This window comes from Salvelinus alpinus, chromosome 24, assembly GCF_045679555.1.
Source record: "Salvelinus alpinus chromosome 24, SLU_Salpinus.1, whole genome shotgun sequence".
NCBI classification, from domain to species: domain Eukaryota; kingdom Metazoa; phylum Chordata; class Actinopteri; order Salmoniformes; family Salmonidae; genus Salvelinus; species Salvelinus alpinus.
The window spans coordinates 8808578-8832627 of NC_092109.1; the positions used below are offsets into that span (position 1 = coordinate 8808578).

At 44.2% G+C, this 24050-nt stretch overlaps 1 protein-coding gene across 2 annotated transcripts in view; it reads left to right on the forward strand.

The window, feature by feature from the left end:
* Positions 1-24050, forward strand: part of LOC139552088 (fibrinogen C domain-containing protein 1-like) — a 295950-nt gene that overhangs the window by 94921 nt on the left and 176979 nt on the right. For both annotated transcript variants that reach the window (XM_071363492.1, XM_071363491.1), the window contains exons 4-5: positions 15722-15881; positions 22115-22251. In XM_071363492.1, the coding sequence (XP_071219593.1) occupies positions 15722-15881; positions 22115-22251 (297 nt within the window). The remainder of the gene's footprint in view (positions 1-15721; positions 15882-22114; positions 22252-24050) is intronic.

The window sequence follows — 24050 nt, forward strand, 5'->3', positions numbered from 1 at the left end:
CTTACAATCAAATGCCGACCACACTATCTACCAAGAGAATCCTCTTCGATTATAGTCACAGCCGTGTAACCCCCCCCCCACCCCCCCCAGCAGACACCTCGACGGCCCTGAAAGAACTTCACTAGACTCTATGTAAACTGGAAACAATAGTATATCCCGAGGCTGCATTTATTGTAGCTGGGGATTTTAACAAAGCTAATCTGAGAACAAGGCTTCCTACATTCTATCAGCATATCGAATGCGCGACACGAGCTGGTGGCATTCTGGACCATTGCTACTCTAACTTCTGCAATGCATACAAAGCTCTCCCACGCCCTCCCTTCGGCAAATCTGACCATAACTCCATTTGGTTGCTTCCAGCCTATAGACAGAAACTAAAACAGGAAATGCCTGTGCTCAGGTCTATCCAATGCTGGTCTGACCAATCGGATTCCACGCTTCAAGATTGCTTCGATCACGGGGACTGATATATGTTCCGGGTAGCCTCAGACAATAACATTGACGTATACGCTGACTCGGAAAGCGAGTTTATTAGCAAGTGCATCGGTGATGTTGTACCCACTAAGACTATTAAAACCTTCCCTAACCAGAAACTATGGATTGATGGCAGCATTCACGCAAAATTGAAAGACCGAACCACCGCTTTTAATCATGGCAAGGTGACTGGAAACATGACCGAATACAAACAGTGTAGATATTCCCTCCGCAAGGCGATCAAACAAGCAAAGCGTCAGTATAGAGACAAAGTGGAGTCGCAAATGAACGGCTCAAACAAAAGACGTATGTGGCAGGGTCTACAGTCAATCATGAATTACAAAAAGAAAACCAGCCCTGTCGCAGACATCGAGTTCTTGCTCCTAGACAAATTAAACAACTTCTTTGCTCGCTTTGAGGACAATACAGTGCCCCTGACATGGCCCGCTACCAAAGCCTGTGGGCTCTCCTTCTACGTTGCCAACGTGAGTAAAACATTTAAACGTGTTAATCCTCACAAGGCTGCGTGTCCTCAGAGCATGCGCAGACCAGCTGGCTGGTATGTTTACAGACATATTCAATCAATCCCTATCCAGTCTGCTGTGCCTACATGCTTCAAGATGGCCACCATTGTTCCTGTCCCCAAGAAAGCTAAGGTAACTGAACTAAATGACTATCGCCCCGTAGCATTCTCTTCTGTCATCATGATGTGCTTTGAGAGACTAGTTAAGGATCATATCACCTCCACCCTACCTGATACCCTAGACCCACTCCAATATACTTACCACCCCAATAGGTCCACAGACGACACAATCACCATCACACTGCACACTGTCCAATCCCATCTGGACAAGAGGAATACCTATGTAAGAATGCTGTTCATTTACTACAGCTCAGCATTTAACACCATAGTACCCTCCAAACTTGTCATTAAGCTTGAGTCCCTGGGTCTCTATCCCGCCCTGTGCAGCTGGGTCTTGGACTTTCTGACCGGCCGCCCCCAGGTGGTGAAGGTAGGAAACAACATCTCCACACCGCTGATCCTCAACACTGGGGCCCCACAAGGGTGCGTTCTCAGCCCTCTCCTGTACTCCCTGTTCACCCATGACTGCGTGGCCATGCAGGCCTCCAACTCAATCATCAAGTTTGCAGACGACACCACAGTGGTAGGCTTGATTACGAACAACGACGAGATGGCTTATAGGGAGGAGGTGAGGGCCCTCGGAGTGTGGTGTCAGGTAAACAACCTCTCACTCAACGTCAACAAAACAAAGGAGATGATTGTGGACATATGAAAACAGCAGAGGGAGCATTCCCTCCATCCACATTGACGAGACAGTAGTGGAGAAGGTGGAAAGTTTTAAGTTCCTCGGCGTACACACCATGGACAAACTGAAATGGTCTACCCACACAGACAGCGTGGTGAAGAAGGCGCAACAGCACCTCTTCAACCTCAGGAGGCTGAAGAAATTTGGCTCGTCACCTAAAACACTCAAAAACTTTTACAGATGCACAATTGAGGGCATCCTGTCGGGCTGTATCACCACCTGGTACGGCAGCTGATCTTCCCACAACCGCAATGCTCTCCAGAGGGTGGTGCGGTCTGCACAACGCATCACCGGGGGCAAACTACCTGCCCTCTAGGACACCTACAGCACCCGATGTCACAGGAAGATCAAAAAGATAATCAAGGACAACAACCACCCGATCCACTGCCTGTTCACCTCGCTATCATCCAGAAGGCGAGGTCAGTACAGGTGCATCAAAGCTGGGACTGAGAGACTGAAAAACAGCTTCTATCTCAAGGCCATTAGACTGTTAAACAGCCATCACTAACATAGTGGCTGCTGCCAACAAACAGACTTAAATCACTGGCCACATTAATAAATTGAATAAATGAATTTAATAAAGCTATCACTAGTAACACTTTAAATTACTCCACTTTATTAACCTCTCTGGGATAGCGGGACACTAGCGTCCCAACAGCCTGTTAAAATGTAGAGCGCCAGATTTTAAAAAAAATCTATAAAATCAAACTTTATTAAATTACACATATAAGATACCAAATTAAAGCTACACTCGTTGTGAATCCAGCCAACATGTCAGATTTCAAAAAGGCTTTTCGGCGAAAGCATAAGATGCTATTATCTGATGATAGTACAGAAGCTACACTCTCTTTTTTGACAATTTCAACCATGCCGGCGCTACTCAAAACGCAGAAATAAAATATAAAACATGCATTACCTTTGACGAGATTCTTTTGTTGGCACTCCAATATGTCCCATAAACATCACAAATGGTCCTTTAGTTCGATTAATTCCGTCCATATATATCCAAATTGTCCATTTATTTGGCGCCGTTGTACCAGGAAAAACAGCGTTCAATTTGCGCAAAATCACGAAAAAATATCTAAAAAATTACCTCTAAACTTTGCCAAAACATTTCAAAGTACTTTTGTAATACAACTTAAGTTATTTGTAAACGTTAATAATCGATCAAATTGAAGACTGGTCAATCTGTTTTCAATACAGGATATCAACAAACTCACGGTACTTTTCAAGTCTTGCTCAACTCTCAAACATAAACAAACGACGTCACTCCACTTCCGGGTCAATATCTTTCTCTGTTAACTAAGGAAAAACCTTAACCTTTTTCCATACAATGGAAGTAGTAGGAACTACGTGTATACTGATTAGAATTCTGGTTTGCCCATAACAAACCATTGAACATACAGGAACTTAAAAAGAAAAAAGTTAGTCCTCAGGGTTTTGACTGCTATATAAGTTCTGTTATACTTACAGATATGATTCAAACAGTTTTAGAAACTTCAGAGTGTTTTCTATCCAAATCTACTAATAATATGCATATCTTATATTCTGGGGATGAGTAGCACGAAGTTGAAATTGCGCACACTATTTTTCCCTAAGTGAAAACTCTGCACCCTATCCTCAAGAAGTTCATAATGTCAACATATCCTACATTACTAGTCTCATATGTATATACTGTATTCTATACCATCTACTGCATATTGCCTATGCCGCATGGCCATCACTCATTCATATATTTATATGTACATGTTCTTATTCATCCCTTTACATTTGTGTGTAAGGTAGTCATTGTGAATTTTTTTGATTACTTGTTAGATATTACTGCACTGTTGGAACTAGAAGCTCAAGCATTTCACATTAACATCTGCTAACCATGTGTATGTCACCAGTACAACTTGATTTGATTTTGTATTTCTGTATCAGGTTTGAACATCTGGATTGGGGGATTTTCTCCCATTCTTCCTTACAGATCAAATCAAATCATATTTATTTTCATAGCCCTTCGTTCATCAGCTGATATATCAAAGTGCTGTACAGAATCCCAGCCTAAAACCCCAAACAGCAAGCAATGCAGGTGTAGAAGCACGGTGGCTAGAAAAAACTCCCTAGAAAGGCCAAAACCTAGGAAGAAACCTAGAGAGGAACCAGGCTATGAGGGGTGGCCAGTCCTCTTCTGGCTGTGCTGGGTGGAGATTATAACAGAACATGGCCAAGATGTTCAAAATGTTCATAAATGACCAGCATGGTCAAATAATAATAATCACAGTAGTTGTCGAGGGTGCAACAAGTCAGCGCCTCAGGAGTAAATGTCAGTTGGCTTTTCATAGCCGATCATTGAGAGTATCTCTACCGCTCCTGCTGCCTCTAGAGAGTTGAAAACAGCAGGTCTGGGACAGGTAGCACGTCCGGTGAACAGTTCAGGGTTCCATAGCCACAGGCAGAACAGTTAAAACTGGAGCAGCAGCACGACCAGGTGGACTGGGGACAGCAAGGAGTCATCATGCCAGGTAGTCCTGAGGCGTGGTACTAGGGCTCAGGTCCTCCGAGAGAGAGAGAGAAAGAAAGAAAGAAAGAAAGAAAGAAAGAAAGAAAGAAAGAAAGAAAGAAAGAAAGAAAGAAAGAAAGAATTAGAGAGAGCATACTTAAATTCACACAGGACACCGGATAAGACATGAGAAATACTCCAGATATAACAGACTGACCCTAGCCCCCCAACACAAACATAAACCCCTGACACAAACTACTGCAGCATAAATACTGGAGGCTGAGACAGGAGGGGTCAGGAGACACTGTGGCCCCCCACCCACTTTGCCAAAGCACAGCCCCCACACAACTAGAGGGATATCTTCAACCACCAACTTACCATCCTGAGACAAGGCCGAGTATAGCCCACAAAGAGCTCCGCCACGGCACAACCCAAGGGGGGGCGCCAACCCAGACAGGAAGACCACGTCAGCGACTCAACCCACTCAAGTGACGCACCCCTCCTAGGAACAGCATGGAAGAGCACCAGTAAGCCAGTGACTCAGCCCCTGTAATAGGGTTAGAGGCAGATAATCCCAGTGGAGAGAGGGGAACCGGCCAGGCAGAGACAGCAAGGGCGGTTCGTTGCTCCAGAGCCTTTCCGTTCACCTTCAAACTCCTGGGCCAGACTACACTCAATCATAGAACCTACTGAAGAGATGAATCTTCAATAAAGACTTAAAGGTTCAGACCGAGTCTGCGCCTCTCACATGGGTAGGAAGACCATTCCATAAAAATGGAGCTCTATAGGAGAAAGCTCTGCCTCCAGCTGTTTGCTTAGAAATTCTAGGGACAATTAGGAGGCCTGCGTCTTGTGACCATAGCGTACGTGTAGGTATGTACGGCAGGACCAAATCGGAAAGATAGGTAGGAGCAAGCCCATGTAATGCTTTGTAGGTTAGCAGTAAAACCTTGAAATCAGCCCTTGCCTTAACAGGAAGCCAGCCAGGCTAGCACTGGAGTAATATGATCACATTTTTTGGTTCTAGTCAGGATTCTAGCAGCTGTATTTAGCACTAACTGAAGTTTATTTAGTGCTTTATCCGGGTAGCCGGAAAGTAGAGCATTGCAGTAATCTAACCTAGAAGTGACAAAAGCATGGATACATTTTTCTGCATAATTTTTGGACAGAAAGTTTCAGATTTTTGCAATGTTACGTAGATGGAAAAAAGTTGTCCTTGAAACAGTCTTGATATGTTCGTCAAAAGAGAGATCAGGGTCCAGAGTAACGCCGACGTCCTTCAGTTTTATTTGAGACGACTGGACAACCATCAAGATGAATTGTCAGATTCAACAGAAGATCTCTTTGTGTCTTGGGACCTAGAACTAGCATCTCTGTTTTGTCCGAGTTTAAAAGTAGGAGGTTTGCAGCCATCCACATCCTTATGTCTGAAACACAGGCTTCTAGCGAGGGCAATTTTGGGGCTTCACCATGTTTCATTGAAATGTACAGCTGTGTGTCATCCGCATAGCAGTGAAAGTTAACATTATGTTTTCGAATGACATCCCCAAGAGATAAAATACACTGCTCAAAAAAATAAAGGGAACACTAAAATAACACATCCTAGATCTGAATGAATGAACTATTCTTATTAAATACTTTTTTCTTTACATAGTTGAATGTGCTGACAACAAAATCACACAAAATGATCAATGGAAATCAAATTTATCAACCCATGGAGGTCTGGATTTGGAGTCACAGTCAAAATTAAAGTGGAAAACCACACTACAGGCTGATCCAACTTTGATGTAATGTCCTTAAAACAAGTCAAAATGAGGCTCAGTAGTGTGTGTGGCCTCCACGTGCCTGTATGACCTCCTTACAACGCCTGGGCATGCTACTGATGAGGTGGCGGATGGTCTCCTGAGGGATCTCCTCCCAGACCTGGACTAAAGCATCCGCCAACTCCTGGACAGTCTGTGGTGCAACGTGGCGTTGGTGGATGGAGCGAGACATGATGTCCCAGATGTGCTCAATTGGATTCAGGTCTGGGGAACAGGCGGGCCAGTCCATAGCATCAATGCCTTCCTCTTGCAGGAACTGCTGACACACTCCAGCCACATGAGGTCTAGCATTGTCTTGCATTAGGAGGAACCCAGGGCCAACCGCACCAGCATATGGTCTCACAAGGGGTCTGAGGATCTCATCTCGGTACCTAATGGCAGTCAGGCTACCTCTGGCGAGCCCATGGAGGGCTGTGCGGCCCCCCAAAGAAATGCCACCCCACACCATGACTGACCCACCGCCAAACCGGTCATGCTGGAGGATGTTGCAGGCAGCAGAACGTTCTCCACGGCGTCTCCAGACTGTCACGTCTGTCACATGTGCTCAGTGTGAACCTGCTTTCATCTGTGAAGAGCACAGGGCGCCAGTGGCGAATTTGCCAATCTTGGTGTTCTCTGGCAAATGCCAAACGTCCTGCACGGTGTTGTGCTGTAAGCACAATGGGTTGATAAATTTGATTTCCACATCAATGCGAGCTGTGGCAAGAAGGTTTGTAAGCACAACCCCCACCTGTGGACATCGGGCCCTCATACCACCCTCATGGAGTCTGTTTCTGACCGTTTGAGCAGACACAAGCACATTTGTGGCCTGCTGGAGGTCATTTTGCAGGGCTCTGGCAGTGCTCCTCCTGCTCCTTCTTGCACAAAGGCGGAGGTAGCGGTCCTGCTGCTGGGTTGTTGCCCTCCTACGGCCTCCTCCACGTCTCCTGATGTACTGGCCTGTCTCCTGGTAGCGCCTCCATGCTCTGGACACTACGCTGACAGACACAGCAAACCTTCTTGCCACAGCTCGCATTGATGTGCCATCCTGGATGAGCTGCACTACCTGAGCCACTTGTGTGGGTTGTAGACTCCGTCTCATGCTACCACTAGAGAGAAAGCACCGCCAGCATTCAAAAGTGACCAAAACATCAGCCAGGAAGCATAGGAACTGAGAAGTGGTCTGTGGTCACCACCTGCAGAACCACTCCTTTATTGGGGGTGTCTTGCTAATTGCCTATAATTTCCACCTTTTGTCTATTCCATTTGCACAACAGCATGTGAAATTTATTGTCAATCAGTGTTGCTTCCTAAGTGGACAGTTTGATCTCACAGAAGTGTGATTGACTTGGAGTTTCATTGTGTTGTTTAAGTGTTCCCTTTATTTTTTGAGCAGTGTATATAGTGAAAACAATAGTGGTCCTAAAACGGAACCTTGAGGATCACCGAAATTTACAGTTGATTTGTCAGAGGACAAACCATTCACAGAGACAAATTGATATCTTTCCAACATATAAGATCTAAAACAGGCCAGAACTTGTCCGTGTAGACCAATTTGGGTTTCCAATCTCTCCAAAAGAATGTGGTGATCCATGGTATCAAAAGCAGCACTAAGGTCTAGGAGCACGAGGACAGATGCAGAGCCTCGGTCTGACGCCATTAAAAGGTAATTTACCACCTTCACAAGTGCAGTCTCAGTGCTATGATGGGGTCTAAAACCAGACTGAAGCATTTTGTATACATTGTTTGTCTTCAGGAAGGCAGTGAGTTGCAGTGCAACAGCATTTTCTCAAATTTTAGAGAGGAATGGAAGATTCGATATAGGCCGATAGTATTATATATTTTCTGGGTCAAGGTTTGGCTTTTTCAAGAGAGACTTCATTACTGCCACTTTTAGTGAGTTTGGTACACATCCGGTGGATAGAGAGCTGTTTATTATGTTCAACATAGGAGGGCCAAGCACAGGAAGCAGCTCTTTCAGTAGTTTATTTGGAATAGGGTTCAGTATGCAGCTTGAAGGTTTAGAGGCCATGATTATTTGCATCATTGTGTCAAGAGATATAGTACTAAAACCCTTGAGTGTCTCCCTTGATCCTAGGTCCTGGCAGATTTGTTCAGACTCAGGACTGAGCTTTGGAAGAATACGCAGATTTAAAAAGGAGTCCATAATTTGCTTTCAAATGATCATGATCTTTTCCTCAAAGAAGTTCATGAATTTATTACTGCTGAAGTGAAAGCCATCCTCTCTTGGGGAATGCTGCTTTTAAGTTAGCTTTGCGACTGTATCAAAAATACATTTCGGATTGTTCTTATTTTCCTCAATTAAGTTGGATAAATATGATGATCGAGCAGCAGTGAGGGCTCTTCAATACTGCACGGTACTGTCTTTTCAAGCTAGTCGGAAGACTTCCAGTTTGGTGTGACGCCATTTCCATTCCAATTTTCTGGAAGCTTGCTTCAGAGCTCGGGTATTTTCTGTATACCAGGGAACTAGTTTCTTATGACAAAAGTTTTTAGTTTTTAGGGGTGCAACTGCATGTAGGGTATTGTGCAAGGTTGAATTGAGTTCCGCAGTTAGGTGGTTAACTGATTTTTGTCCTCTGACGTCCTTGGGTCGGCAGAGGCAGTCTGGAAGGGCATCAAGGAATCTTTGGGTTGTCTGAGAATTTATAGCATGACTTTTGATGCTCCTTGGTTGGGTTCTGAGCAGATTATTTGTTGCGATTGCAAACGTAATAAAATGGTGGTCCGATAGTCCAGGATTATGAGGAAAAATATTAAGATCCACAACATTTATTCAATGGGACAAAACTAGGTCCAGTGACAGTGAGTAGGTCCAGAGAGATGTTGGACAAAACCCACTGAGTCGATGATGGCTTCGAAAGCCTTTTGGATTGGGTCTGTGGACTTTTCCATGTGAATATTATCTGCTATGACCACAAGGTCCGATAGGAATTCAGGGAACTCAGTGAGGAACGCTGTATATGGCCCAGGAGGCCTGTAGATAGTAGCTATAAAAAGTGATTGGGTAGGTTGCATAGATTTCATGACTAGAAGCTCAAAAGACGAAAACGTCTTATTTTTTTGTCAATTGAAATTTGCTATCGTAAATGTTAGCAACACCTCTGCCTTTGCGGGATGCACGGGGGATATGGTCACTAGTGTAACCAGGAGGTGAGGCCTCATTTAAAACAGGACATTCATCAGGCTTAAGTCATGTTTCAGTCAGGCCAATCACATCAAGATTATGATCAGTGACTAGTTAATTGACTATAACTGCCTTTGAAGTGAGGGATCTAACATTAAGTAGCCCTATTTTGAGATGTGAGGTATCACGATCTCTTTCAATAATGGCAGTGAACAGCAATTTTCAAGTCTTTCTACCGATTGTCAATGGGATTCAAGTCTGGGCTTTGGCTGGGCCAATCAAAGACATTCACGTTCTTGTTTTGAAGCCATTACAGAGTTGCTTTGGCTGTATGCTTGGGCTCATTGTCCAGTTGGAACCAAAATATTCACCCCAGCAGGTTCTAATCAAGGATATTCCTGTATTTGGCTCCATTCATTGTTTCCTGTGTCCTTACCCGTCTCCCAGTCCCTGCCACTGAAAAGCATCCCCATAGCATGATGCTGCCACCACCTCATCAGACCACATAATCCTTTGCCTTATGATCTCCAGAGTCTTTCACGTGCCTTTTTGCAAAACTCCAGGAATGCTGTCATGTGCTTCCATCTGGCCACTCTCACATAAAGCTCAGATTTCTAAATCGCTGTAGAGACTGTTGCCCTTCTGGCAGGTTCGCCCATCTCAGCCAAGGAACTCTGTAGTTCTGTCAGTGTAGTCATTGGGTTGATGGTCACCTCCCTTACCAAGGTCCTTCTTGCCCGGTCGCTCAGTTTGGTCGGACGGCCAGATCTAGACAGAGTCTGGGTTTTTCCATATTTTTTGAATTTCCCAATGATGGAAACCAGTGTGCTCTTGGACGTCATGGTGTAGTTTCTGCTCTGACATGCATTGTCAACTGTGGAACTGTGGGACCTTATATAGACAGGTGTGTTTCTTTCTAAATCATATCCAAACAATTGAACTGGCCACAGGTGGACTCCAATCAAGTTGTAGTGACATCTCAAGGATGATCAAAGGAAATTGTATGTACCTGAACTCAATTTGGAGTGTCACAGCAAAGAGGTACGTAATCAAGATATGTCTCTATTTCATTTTAAATACATTTTCAAAAAATTTGAAATTTGACATGTTTTCACTTTGTCATTATGGTGTATTGTGTGTAGATGGGTGTAAGAAAAATAAATATTGAATCGATTCTGAATTCAAGCTGTAACAAAATGTTTAATAAGTTAAGTGGTATGAATACTTTCTGAAAGCACTGTAGGCGACTTTGAGAGGTTCTGGACCGGTTGCATCCATTATTTTTGTGTACAGATCACTCTGTGAACAGTGCAACATCAATTGCTGTGCACTCCTTGAAAGGTCTGGTTGTCCTGCTTCACATACCTCTCTCTGCTCTGAGCTGAGATACAGTATGTGAAATCAGACACCTAATTTGTATATTTTCGGGCCGATCCGGACAAATGATTGATTTCCGCCAGCTGTGAACCTTGCAACTCTGCTTGGAATACTGTATATGAAACGGGAGAACCTAGCGATTGCAGCAAAAGGAGTCTGATCTCACTGAGATGTTCTCAGATGGATTTAGAGCTCTCAATATCAAATAATAAAAAATAATTTAATAGAATTGAAACAAGACCACTTTTGCTTGGTCACTTTGTGCTTATAGCTGAAGTTGTACCGAGTCAGCAGATGTCTCTGCGTCGCTCAGAGGACGCTGTGCAGAACATTCTCTGTCATCAGTTAAATGAAAGGGTGCCAATTTTGACTGTCACTAAGTATGATTGCTGCTATATTTAGAATGCATTTCAATCATTTAAAGCCCTATTCCCCCAATTTTGTTGAATAGGGAAAAAAACATATATGATTTCTCATGTTTTCATATTTCTATTATATTTTAGCACAAATTACTTGCTGTTTGGGATCCCAATGCAAACATTCTCATATTTCTGCAGATTCTCACAGTATAACGTGTGTTGAAGATCGACAAATGCTGTTTCTGTCTGGCTACAGACCTAGTCTACAGAATACACTGTGTTTCCCATTTCCTTGTCTAAATACTAAAAACATGAAGGCCAAATTGAATCTGCAGAGGACAAAAGCCTCTTCTTAACTCCCTCTAAGTCATTTTAAATGGTGTTTGTTAAAAAAATGATATCCCTGCAGTTTGAGCTTGGTACAAGTCATATCAGCTCCAGTGAAACAGCCCCAGCTTCAGCCATGCAGAACTCAGGGGGGGAGTGGCATAGAGAAAGAAAGAGTGAGCGTTGAGAGAGAGAGAAACCATAGACAGCGTAGAGGGATAGAAAGGGAGAACGAGAGAGAGAGATAGAGAGGGAAAAAGAGAGAAAGCATATAGAGAAAGAGCTAGACTAAAGAGTGAGACCAAGATGGTAGCAACGAGCGTCTAGCGGGAGCTAAGTGGAGGTGGCGGCGACGGAGACGTCTTGGTAGCAGAGCAGAGCCACAACCCTGTGTGATTGATTTCCTCCCTCAGATGAGGCGAACGCAGGCCACTCGCTGCTCTGTGGTTTATGTGCATGCAGACGCTGTTCCCCACCTGACACTTCAGTATGACTGTCTGATCTATGACTGTGTGATCCCTGGCCCGTGTCCAGGGACAAGATTTATGGTGCCACGGTTAGTATTGGCCCTGACTGCATGCAAAACGGGGAGCCCCAGGAGAATGGTTCCAACCCATGACACAGTAAGGAACTGTCCCAGAATGCCCCAGAGGTGTGGGAAGGAGGAAGGATCTGATTGGACAGGTATATAGACCATCTCAAAGTTAGGGTGTGTGTGTGTGTCACTTGATGGACATACTAATTTCTTTGGATGTCTTTTTCTCACACACACATAGATTGTAGATTCCTCAAGAAATCACTAATTTCATGCCCTCGAGCTAGTATTACCTTTCAAACACACTTACATCTGATCTCATAACATCCTTGCATAGACAAACAGTAACACTTTTTGCACACACACATAGACAGACGCACGCACACGCATGACGCACACAGACATCGGGCACTGCTGAAATCACATTACACGGCCACAGGGTCTCTACACACCCACTAAGGATATGACCCATTTTACGCTGAGGAGAGAGGGAGCACAGGGAATTGGGCTTTTGTATGCGCTTCTCTATACCTGGTGTGTGTGTGTGTGTGTGTGTGTGTGTGTGTGTGTGTGTGTGTGTGTGTGTGTGTGTGTGTGTGTGTGTGTGTGTGTGTGTGTGTGTGTGTGTGTGTGTGTGTGTGTGTGTGTGTGTGTGTGTCTAAGAGTGCATCTTTGCGAGTGAATGATAGGATGAGTCACCAAATTCCCCTGATTTCATTGAGTTCTATGTGTGAGAGTAGAGGGAGAGAGATGGAGATAGATGCAGGGGGAGATATAGGGTATCTAGGGGACGAGTGAGGTAGAGAGAGGGGGGGTAAAGAGAGAGCTTATCACTAAACCCAGACTAACACACAATTAGCATCACAATACAATTAATTCTCATTACAGCCTTCTAAAGCAGCTCCACAATGGCCTGGGGTGACTCCCCTTACTACACTAGATGTATCAAGTGTTTAAGTAAGTGTGTGTGTGTGTGTGTGTGTGTGTGTGTGTGTGTGTGTGTGTGTGTGTGTGTGTGTGTGTGTGTGTGTGTGTGTGTGTGTGTGTGTGTGTGTGTGTGTGTGTGTGTGTGTGTGTGTGTGTGTGTGTGTGTGTGTGTGTGTGTGTGTCTGTGTGTGTGTGTGTGTGCGCATTGTGGTTATTGAGGCCAGTGGAGGGCCTGTGGGTTTCTCTACTGTAATGCTGTTAACACACCAGGCTATAGCTGACTCCATGGACACTGCCTCAGACTCACAGGAGTCTGAGCCACTTATCTGTGGTTTTTTGCAGGGGCAGAGGAGTGTGTGTGTGTGTGTGCGTGTGTGTCCAACACCAGGCCGGGTAGCCGCTGGACAGGTAGGTGGACAGCGGTGGAGAGCAGAACGGAAAGAGGTAAAGAGCTAGAAGGTAGAAACATAAACAGTTAGAGAGGTTTGTTGTTCTATTCTCTACTGGCAACCCCATTTATCAATCCAGTGGGCTCTGGCTCTTTTCTCTAAACCAATCAGGGGGCAACATGCTGGGGATATTGGTTTAGATCAGAGGTACACAGCTTTGGTCCATGGTGTAAGCAATATACAGTGAGGGAAAAAAGTATTTGATCCCCTGCTGATTTTGTACGTTTGCCCACTGACAAAGAAATGATCAGTCTATAATTTTAATGGTAGGTTTATTTGAACAGTGAGAGACAGAATATCAACAAAAAAATCCAGAAAAACGCATGTCAAAAATGTTATGAATTGATTTGCATTTTAATGAGGGAAATAAGTATTTGACCCCTCTGCAAAACATGACTTAGTACTTGGTGGCAAAACCCTTGTTGGCAATCACAGAGGTCAGACGTTTCTTGTAGTTGGCCACCAGGTTTGCACACATCTCAGGAGGGATTTTGTCCCACTCCTCTTTGCAGATCTTCTTCAAGTCATTAAGGTTTCGAGGCTGACGTTTGGCAACTCGAACCTTCAGCTCCCTACACAGATTTTCTATGGGATTAAGGTCTGGAGACTGGCTAGGTCACTCCAGGACCTTAATGTGCTTCTTCTTGAGCCACTCCTTTGTTGCCTTGGCCGTGTGTTTTGGGTCATTGTCATGCTGGAATACCCATCCACGACCCATTTTCAATACCCTGGCTGAGGGAAGGAGGTTTTCACCCAAGATTTGACGGTACATGGCCCCGTCCATCGTCCCTTTGATGCGGTGAAGTTGTCCTGTCCCTTTAGCAGAAAAACACCCCCAAAGCATAATGTTTCCACCTCCATGTTTGACGGTGGGGATGGTTTCTTGGGGTCATAGGCAGCATTCCTCCTCCTCCAAACACGGCAAGTTGGGTTGATGCCAAAGAACTCCATTTTGGTCTCATCTGACCACAACACGTTCACCCAGTTGTCCTCTGAATCATTCAGATGTTCATTGGCAAACTTCAGACGGGCATGTATATGTGCTTTCTTGAGCAGGGGGACCTTGCGGGCGCTGCAGGATTTCAGTCCTTCACGGCATAGTGTGTTACCAATTGTTTTCTTGATGACTATGGTCCCAGCTGCCTTGAGATCATTGACAAGATCCTCCTGTGTAGTTCTGGGCTGATTCCTCACCGTTCTCATGATCATTGCAACTCCACGAGGTGAGATCTTGCATGGAGCCCCAGGCTGAGGGAGATTGACAGTTCTTTTGTGTTTCTTCCATTTGCGAATAATCACAGAAACTGTTGTCACCTTCTCACCAAGCTGCTTGGCGATGGTCTTGTAGCCCATTCCAGCCTTGTGTAGGTCTACAATCTTGTCCCTGACATCCTTGGAGAGCTCTTTGGTCTTGGCCATGGTGGAGAGTTTGGAATCTGATTGATTGATTGCTTCTGTGGACAGGTATCTTTTATACAGGTAAGAAACTGAGATTAGGAGCACTCCCTTTAAGAGTGTGCTCCTAATCTCCGTTCGTTACCTGTATGAAAGACACCTGGGAGCCAGAAATCTTTCTGATTGAGAGGGGGTCAAATACTTATTTCCCTCATTAAAATGCAAATCAATTTATAACATTTTTGACATGCATTTTTCTGGATATTTTTGTTGGTATTCTGTCTCTCACTGTTCAAATAAACCTACCATTAAAATTATAGACTGATAATTTTTTTGTCAGTGGGCAAACGTACAAAATCAGCAGGGGATCAAATACTTTTTTCCCTCACTGTACAACCAATCAGTAAATCAAGTGATGGGCAGGGAGAAATGAAAACAGCAGGACTTGAGGGCCTGTTATGTTTAAATGCAGTCTTTTTGTGGCCTATTGAGCCTGATTCACAATATAGGGCAAATTTGTCCTGGGCACACCGAGCCACGTTGGGTTGTACTAGGCTTTTTTGTTGTTGTTGTTATTAAACTGGGCAAGTCAGTTAAGAACAAATGATTATTTACAATGACGGCGTACCGGGGTACAGTGGGTTAACTGCCTTGTTCAGGGGCAGAACGACAGATATTGACCATGTCAGCTCTGGGATTCGATCCAACAACCGTTCGGTTACTGGTTCAACACTCTCACCACTAGGCTTGACTGGCTACACATCCGCCACATTGTCTGGAACAGTGCTGGAAAGAACAAAGTGAAAAGGAAACATGCGGGTCTGCACAGGACTGATCCGGCCCTACGGTGTGAATGCTCAGGGTGGAGTAATATTTCTGGACTACAGTGGTGGATATTTCTACATATGCATACGTAGTTTGTCATTAAGAATTGTCAACTAATAGTTGATATCTTCAGAACATAGACTACAATGTTAGAATAGGTACAAATCCTACCTCTCCTTCCTGTATGTCTCATTCTATCTCTCTCTACCCCTCATTCAGGACTGTACCTATCCCAACACAAATGATAATACAAATGATGGTTAACTAATGGTTAATACTGTGTATTGCAGCTGCTGTCCGACTGCCAGATCAACATGGTGAAGGTGGTGAACTCTGTGAGCGATGCTCTCAACTCCATGCAGAAGGAGACGGGAGGACTGAAGGCTCGTGTCAAGGCTGACTTACAGCGGGCACCGGTCAGAGGAGCTCGCCTCAAAGGCTGTGCCAATGGTAAATCTCATAACTGTCTGTCTGTCTTTGTGTGTGTGTGTGTGTGTGTGTGTCAGTGGAGGCTTCTGAGGGGAGGACATCTTATAATAATGGCTGGAACGGTATGAATGGAATGGCATCAAACCATGTGTTTGACGTATTTGAAACCATTCCACTGATTCCGCTCCAGCCATTGACACGAGCCCATCCTCCTTTATTAAGGTGCCACCAACCTCCTATGCTGTCTGTCTGTCTGTCTGTCTGTCTGTCTGTCTGTCTGTCTGTCTGTCTGTCTGTCTGTCTGTCTGTCTGTCTGTCTGTCTGTCTGTCTGTCTGTCTGTCTGTCTGTCCTGCATGCATATATCTATGTGTGTGTGTCTCTGTCTTCATATGTGTCTGTCTGTCACGTATATGTACAATATATCTCTCTATCTGTGTATTATTCAATAGTCTGCCAGTGGCGAAGATGAATATTACCTCAAGGCCCTTGGTGCTAGTGTTGAATGTATGAGTGTTGAATATACAGCATGTACACATATGAGTAGTGACTGGTGTGTTTATTGAGGTGTGTTGCTCGGAGTGAGAGCCTGAGAAAGCCTGAGGCGTGGTCGCTGAAGAAAGCTTGAGTCAAACCTAAAAGACCTGAGGAGAGTCTCCCTCTAGCCACCAGCCATGGAATACACTGCGGCTGACACTTACATACCACACACACACACATACACTAACACTAACACACTCGAGAGCATGCGCGAGCTCGTGTGTGAGAGCGCCACAGGCCCCAGGTTTCATTAATATTTCACACACACATAGGGACTGCATGAAAATCCTTGATGTAATTTCACACTCCCAGATTCCTGCATATGTGGAACTTTACAATATCCATTTCAATGACTACCCTGCTAGCTACCACCCTGTCCAACATGCTATATATACACTGTAAATCTTTGGATCATCCTAATAAAAACTCAATTGAAAAAAACAACATTTGTTTGGAACCAAATATATGATTCAATGCCAACTGTTCAATACCAATATTTCAATTTGCAACCTATTTCTTTCGACATTCATCTTACTTTCCCCTTTTGTTAAACCTACCAAATAACATGAATTCAAACTAGTACATATGTTGTAGCAAGTAGGTTTTTCACTTTGGAACTGCCTCTCCAAATTTCATGAATTGGTTTTCAAGCAATTAAATCAATTTCCTCTTAAGCAAGATATGAAGTATGTTCCGTAACATGAAGTAATGACTCCAAACACCTTTACGTAAAGACTTTCACATCAACCTGCTACACCATTGTTACCCAAATAATGAAGGCCTCATCCACACAAGCACTTCCAGCATTGCAGTACTTAAACCACAATCACATACAATTTAGTGTGGAATATGCACTTAAAATATTTCAAAATAAAATGGAATATATTTCCTGGAATGACATTCCCTCTCATGGGTAGTTAAGAAAAACAACCAAAAATCCATGCCTCCAACTCTGCCACCGCTACGTTGCACCCACCGCTGTTCAATGCGAATGTGCACGTGTTGAAAAGCAATTTCGAAGCGTTCAGTCAATAGGAAAAAAAATCACATTGATCTGCCAAATTCGTTATTTGATTTCAGACAAACTGAATAGAACCGACGCCTAATTGTGGATAATTCCAATCACAAAAAAAGCACTTCACAACTGTGCCGTCCTACTTTCTACAATGTACATGGGTGGAGGAGCACAGCCTAATCGTAGCACTGAGCATCGCCCTGGCTGCATGTCTATGAAACTGCAACATATACAGTACACTAGCATTGTGTTATTTGTTTTTACATCCCTAAAATAATATAGATTGTCTGTAAGAAAAGCAAGTTTGCTAGTGAATCTGAATTTGATGGTCATTTGCTAAATGGCATATATTATATTATTATTCAATTGTGCAACAAGTTCACCAGGCTCATAGCAGGGGGCGGATGGGGGGCGAGGGATGAGCGATGGCTAAGGGAAGTCTCTAAAGTGTCCTTTCTCCAAAATTACAGTGTTTGGCCCCTGTGGGAACGCTCTCTCTATGCTTTAAATTCTGGGGTTTGACCTACTGAAATCTGGCATGCATAATCTATGAGGACTAATCATCACAGAATTCCCCCAACACAGAAACGAACCCACACACACCCAAATCTGCTGATCCCTCTGTTGCACAAATACTACCTGTATCCCCAACCCCCCTCTCTCACCACCTAAGTCCCCATTATCCCCCTCTCCCTATATGTCAAGGGAGGGCTAGATATAGTATGATGGCGCCGGAGAAGAAGTGAAACGGTTTACCCAGTCGATAGTGTTATTTTGTTTGTTCATTTGCGTTGTTTATAACTTATTTTTTAACTTATTTGTACATAATATTGCCACTACCGTCTCTTATGACCGAAAATAGCTTCTAGACATCGGGACTGCGATTATTCACCACGGACTAACATAATCGTTTTTTTCCTTTCACGACTCTGACGAGCCCGACATAAAGGATATACTGCTTCCTCGGGAACAGGCCCCGGTCCACTTGAACCGCGTGAAGAGGAGACGGAGAAAGAGGGGCCGAAGGGCGGGCTGCCTTCTGAGAATTCGTAGGCGATCGAATAAACCCCCACTTCCCTCCATACTGCTAGTACATGTGCAATCTTTGGAGAATTAAAATTGATGAGTTACACGGAAGATTAAAATAACAACGGGAAATAAAAAACTGTAACATCTTATGCTTCACGGAGTCGTGGCTGAACGACGACAATATTAACATACAGCTGGCTGGTTATATGATGTACTGGAAGGATAGAACAGTGGCGTCTGGTAAGACAAGGGGTGGCGGACTATGTATTTTTGTAAATAACAGCTGGTGCAGGATAGCTGTGGTCTTCAGCTATTGCTCACCTGAGGTACAGTATCTCATGATAAAGTGTAGACCACACTACCTACCGAGAGAGTTTTCATCTGTATTCTTCGAAGCTGTTTACATACCACCACAGTCAGAGGTTGGCACTAAGACAGCATTGAATGGACTGTATTCTGCCATAAGCAAACAAGAAAATGCTCACCCAGAGGCGGCGCTCCTAAAAAGCCGGGGACTTTAATGCAGGGAAACTTAAATCCATTTTACCAAATTTCTATCAGCATGTTAAATGTGCAACCAGAGGAAAAAGAACTCTGGACCACCTCTACTCCACACACAGAGAAGCATACACAGCTCTCCCTCGCCCTCCATTTGGCAAATCTGACCATAATTATATCCTCCTGATTCCTGCTTATAAGCTAAAATTAAAGCAGGAAGCACCAGTGACTAGATCAATAAAAAAGTGGTCAGATGAAGGAGATAGTAAGCTACAGGACTGTTTTTCTAGAACAGACTGGAAAATGTTCCGTGATTCCTCCGATGGCATTGAGGAGTACACCACATCAGTCAATAGCTTCATCAATAAGTGCATTGATGACGTTGTCCCCACAGTGACTGTACGTACATACCCCAACCAGAAGCCATGGATTACAGGCAACATCTGCACTGAGATAAAGGCTAGAGCTGACACTTTCAAGGTGCAGGACTCTAACCCAGAAGCTTATAAGAAATCCTGCTATGCCCTCCGGTGAACCATCAAACAAGCAAAGCGTCAATACAGGACTAAGATCGAATTGTACTACACCGGCTCTGATGCTCGTCGGATGTGGCAGGGCTTGCAAACTACTACGGGCTACAAAGGGAAGCACAGCCGAGAGCTGCCCAGTGACAAGAGCCTACCAGACAAGCAAAACTACTTCTATGCTCGCTTCGAGGCAAATAACACTGAAACATGCATGAGAGCACCAGCTCTTCCGGAAGACTGTGTGATCCCGCTCTCCGCAGCCGATGTGAGTAAGACCTTTAAACAGGTCAACATTCACAAGGACGCAGGGCTAGACGGATTACCAGGACGTGTACTGCAAGCATGCGCTGACCAACTGGCAAGTGTCTTCACTGACATTTTCAACCTCTCCCTGTCTGAGTCTGTAATACGAACATGTTTTGAAGCAGACCACCATAGTCCCTGTGCCCAAGAACACTAAGGTAACCTGCCTAAATTACTAGCGACCCGTAGAACTCACATGTGTAGTCATGAAGTGCTTTGAAAGGCTGGTCATGGCTCACATCAACACCATCATCCCAGAAACCCTACCCCACTCTGATTTGCATATCATCCCAACAGATCCACAGATGATGCAATCTCTATTGCACTCCACACTGACCTTTCCCACCTGGACAAAAGTAACACCTATGTGAGAATGCTATTCGTTGAATACAGCCCAGCGTTCAACACCACAGTTCCCTCAAAGCTCATCAGTTAGCAAAGGACCCTGGGACTAAACACCTCCCTCTGCAACTGGATCCGGACTTCCTGACGGGCCGACCCCAGGTGGTAAGGGTAGGTAACAACACATCCGCCAAGCTGATCCGCAACACAGGGGCCCCTCAGATGTGTGTGCTCATTCCCCTCCTGTACTTCCTGTTCACTCATGACTGCACGCCCAGGCATGACTCCAATGACACAACAGTGGTAGGCCTGATCACCAACAATGACGAGACTGTCACGTTCCTGACCTTATTTCCTTTATTTTGTCTTTGTTTAGTATGGTCAGGACGTGAGCTGGGTGGGCATTCTATGTTATGTGTTTCTATGTTGGGTTCTTTTCAATTAGCCTGATATGGTTCTCAATCAGGGGCAGGTGTTTTACGTTTCCTCTGATTGAGAACCATATTAAGGTATTACACATATTAAGGCTGTTCACACTGTTTGTTTGTGGGTGATTGTTCCTGTGTCAGTGTTTGTGCCACACGGGACTGTTTCGTTTGTTAGTTTGTTCCTGTTCGTGCGTTCTTCGTTGTCTGTAAGTTCTCATTTTCAGGTCTGTTTACGTCGTTTGTTGTTTTGTTATTCATCAAGTGTGCTTCGTGTTCGTCTTTCTTTATTTAAAGATATGTATTCAACCCACGCTGCGTTTTGGTCCGATCCATGCTCCTCCTCAGACGAGGAGGAAAACGACCGTTACAGAGACAGTCTATAGGGAGGAGGTGAGAGACCTGTCCGTGTGGTGCCAGGACAACAACCTCTCCCTCAACGTGATCAAGACAAAGGAGATGACTATGGACTACAGGAAAGAGAGGACCAAGCACCCCCCCCCTATTTATACCACTGCTACTCTCTGTTGTCATCTATGCATTTAGCCACTTTAATTTAATTTCACCTTTATTTAACCAGGTAGGCTAGTTGAGAACAAGTTCTCATTTGCAACTGCGACCTGGCCAAGATAAATCAAAGCAGTTCGACACATACAACAATTCAGAGTTACACATGGAATAAACAATCATACAATCAATAATACAGTATAAAAATCTATATACAGCATGTGCAAATGAGGTAGGATAAGAGAGGTAAGGTAATAAATTGGCCATGGTGGCAAAGTAATTACAATATAGCAATTAAACACTGGAATGGTAGATGTGCAGAAGATGAATGTGCAAGTTGAGATACCGGGGTGCAAAGGAGCAAGATATATAAATAAATATAGCATGGGGATGAGGTAGATTGGATGGGCTGTTTACAGATGAGATATATACAGGTGCAGTGATCTGTGAGCTGCTCTGACAGCTGGTGCTTAAAGCTAGTGAGGGAGATATGAGTCTCCAGCTTTAGTGATTTTTGCAGTTCGTTCCAGTCATTGGCAGCAGAGAACTGGAAGGAGAGGCGGCCGAAGGAAGAATTGGCTTAGGGGGTGACCAGTGAGATATACCTGCTAATAACTTTAGCTACATGTACATACTACCTCAGCTAACCGGTGCCCCCGCACATTGACTCTGTATCGGTACCCCCCTGTATATAGTCTCGCTTTTGTTATTTTACTGCTGCTCTTTAATGACTTGTTACTTTTATCCCTTATTCTTATCTGTATTTTTTAAAACTGCATTGTTGGTTAGGGGCTCGTAAGTAAGCATTTCACTGTTGAATTTGGAGCATGTGACTAATACAATTTGATTTGATGTGCCCACAGTATAAGGCTGTAAGAAGTCTAGTCGAATGTTCTCTTCATCTCTCTCATTTCTCTTTGTGTGCTGTTACGTCATGTTTTAGCCACTTGTTTTACTGTCCAGCTAGAAATCCAACTGATAGATTTTTGTTTCTCTTTGTCTCTTTGTCTTTTTCTCTTCCCTTATGCATCTCTCTCTCTCTGTCTGTCTCTCTTTCTCCCTCTCTCTAGGCTCTCGTCCTCGTGACTGTGGCGATCTGTATGCTAACGGGCAGAGGGAGGATGGCATCTATTCTGTGTTTCCCACTCACTACCCCTCCGGCTTCCAGGTCTACTGTGACATGACCACGGACGGAGGGGGCTGGACGGTGAGTCATACTGTACACACACACACACACACACACACATGCCTGCTCAAGAAAACCACACACACATTCAGAGGCACACATGTAAAGGCACACACACAGAATGAGGCAAACACACATGCGCGAGCACACACACACTCACACGCTCAAGAAAACCGCACATACATTGAGAGGCGCACTCGTAGGGGGCACACGAAAACACACACACACACACACACACACACACACACACACACACACACACACACACACACACACACACACACACACACACACACACACACACACACACACACACACACACACACACACACACACACACACACAGAGGAACACATACAGGGAAGAACACACACTCACATGACACACACTCATGAGTGGAACGGTCTGGTGTCTGCATTAGAATCGAAGAAACACAGCCATTTATATCCTCAAGCACTCCAATCGTTTTCTTATTCATCCACAACAGACACAGTCTCTCTCCCATCTCTCTCCTTCTTTGCACTTTTATTGGGTTGGTAATCAAAATGAAAACTCCAGAGCTAAAAGGTAATGAAATGCTTTTATTACGATTACCTTTGGTTTATTACGACTACCTTTGTTTTAAATTGGTTTTACTCTCACTTACAAATTATATCTGTCAAGCCACACTAAAATAAGAATCATTCAGTGTGGAATGCTCTTAATTAAAACTGTCCCAGAATGCAACATACATTTCATTTCACCAATCTTTTGGATCTCCAGAGTACGAAAATGGTTTTCTTCAACACTCCTCATGAATAAAATCCAGCACTGCATGTACCCTAGCAGACTTGTCTATATAGAGAAACCAAAGTGGAAGAAATGAGCTGCGATTAGATTGCTTGTTTAGCTTTAGACCTTACACAGTGTGTAGAGCTGCAAAAAAAACTGTGGAACATGATATGGAAAGGCTTCTAAGACAGTGCCTGAGAACGCAGGCGAGAATAAACATGAGAGAAGGAGATATGAAGCAGATACATAACTACTAGATATCCATCAGAGAGAGAGAGAGAGAGAGAGAGAGAGAGAGAGAGAGAGAGAGAGAGAGAGAGAGAGAGAGAGAGAGAGAGAGAGAGAGAGAGAGAGAGAGAGAGAGAGAGAGAGAGAGAGAGAGAGAGAGAGAGAGAGAGAGAGAGAAATTAGTATTCAAAGGAGAATGAAATAATTGAACAGGGTGAAAGAGAGAGAGAGAGAATTGAATAGGGGGGATTGAGAGCATCTATTAGGTAGATATGAGAAGGTGCGTATAGAGTAGTGGGGAGGTATTACACAGGCTGTGGGTCCTTGTGTCACAGACTTATCTGTCCCCGCCATAAAATCTAGCGTGACAGCTACTCAGCACTTCACTCAGTAGTTTATAAACCAGATAGACATACTCAGCCGCAGATTTAAATGTACAGCCCAATTTGCCACTGTGAGACTCTCAAAGACACATTGCTCTGCTTGTTGTGACACTAGAATGCCAAGTTGTTTATTTTCACATGTCTTCCTGTGATAGGCTTTTGATAAGGATTTGATATCCAAATACAGTAGGATATGATTAAGTTAGATTGCAATTGAATGTTTAGTTGTTTGTTGTCGAAAGGGAAGACACTTGTCTCCTATTCATATCCTGAAAGGCGCAGCAGTCTAAGGCGCAGCGGTCTAAGGCACCACATCTCAGTGCAGGAGAAGTCACTGTTGTCCCTGGTTCAAATCCTGGCTGCATCACTTCCCGGCTGTGATTGGGAGTCCTATAGGGCGGCGTGCAATTGGCCTGGTTTTGGCTGGCGTAGGCTGTA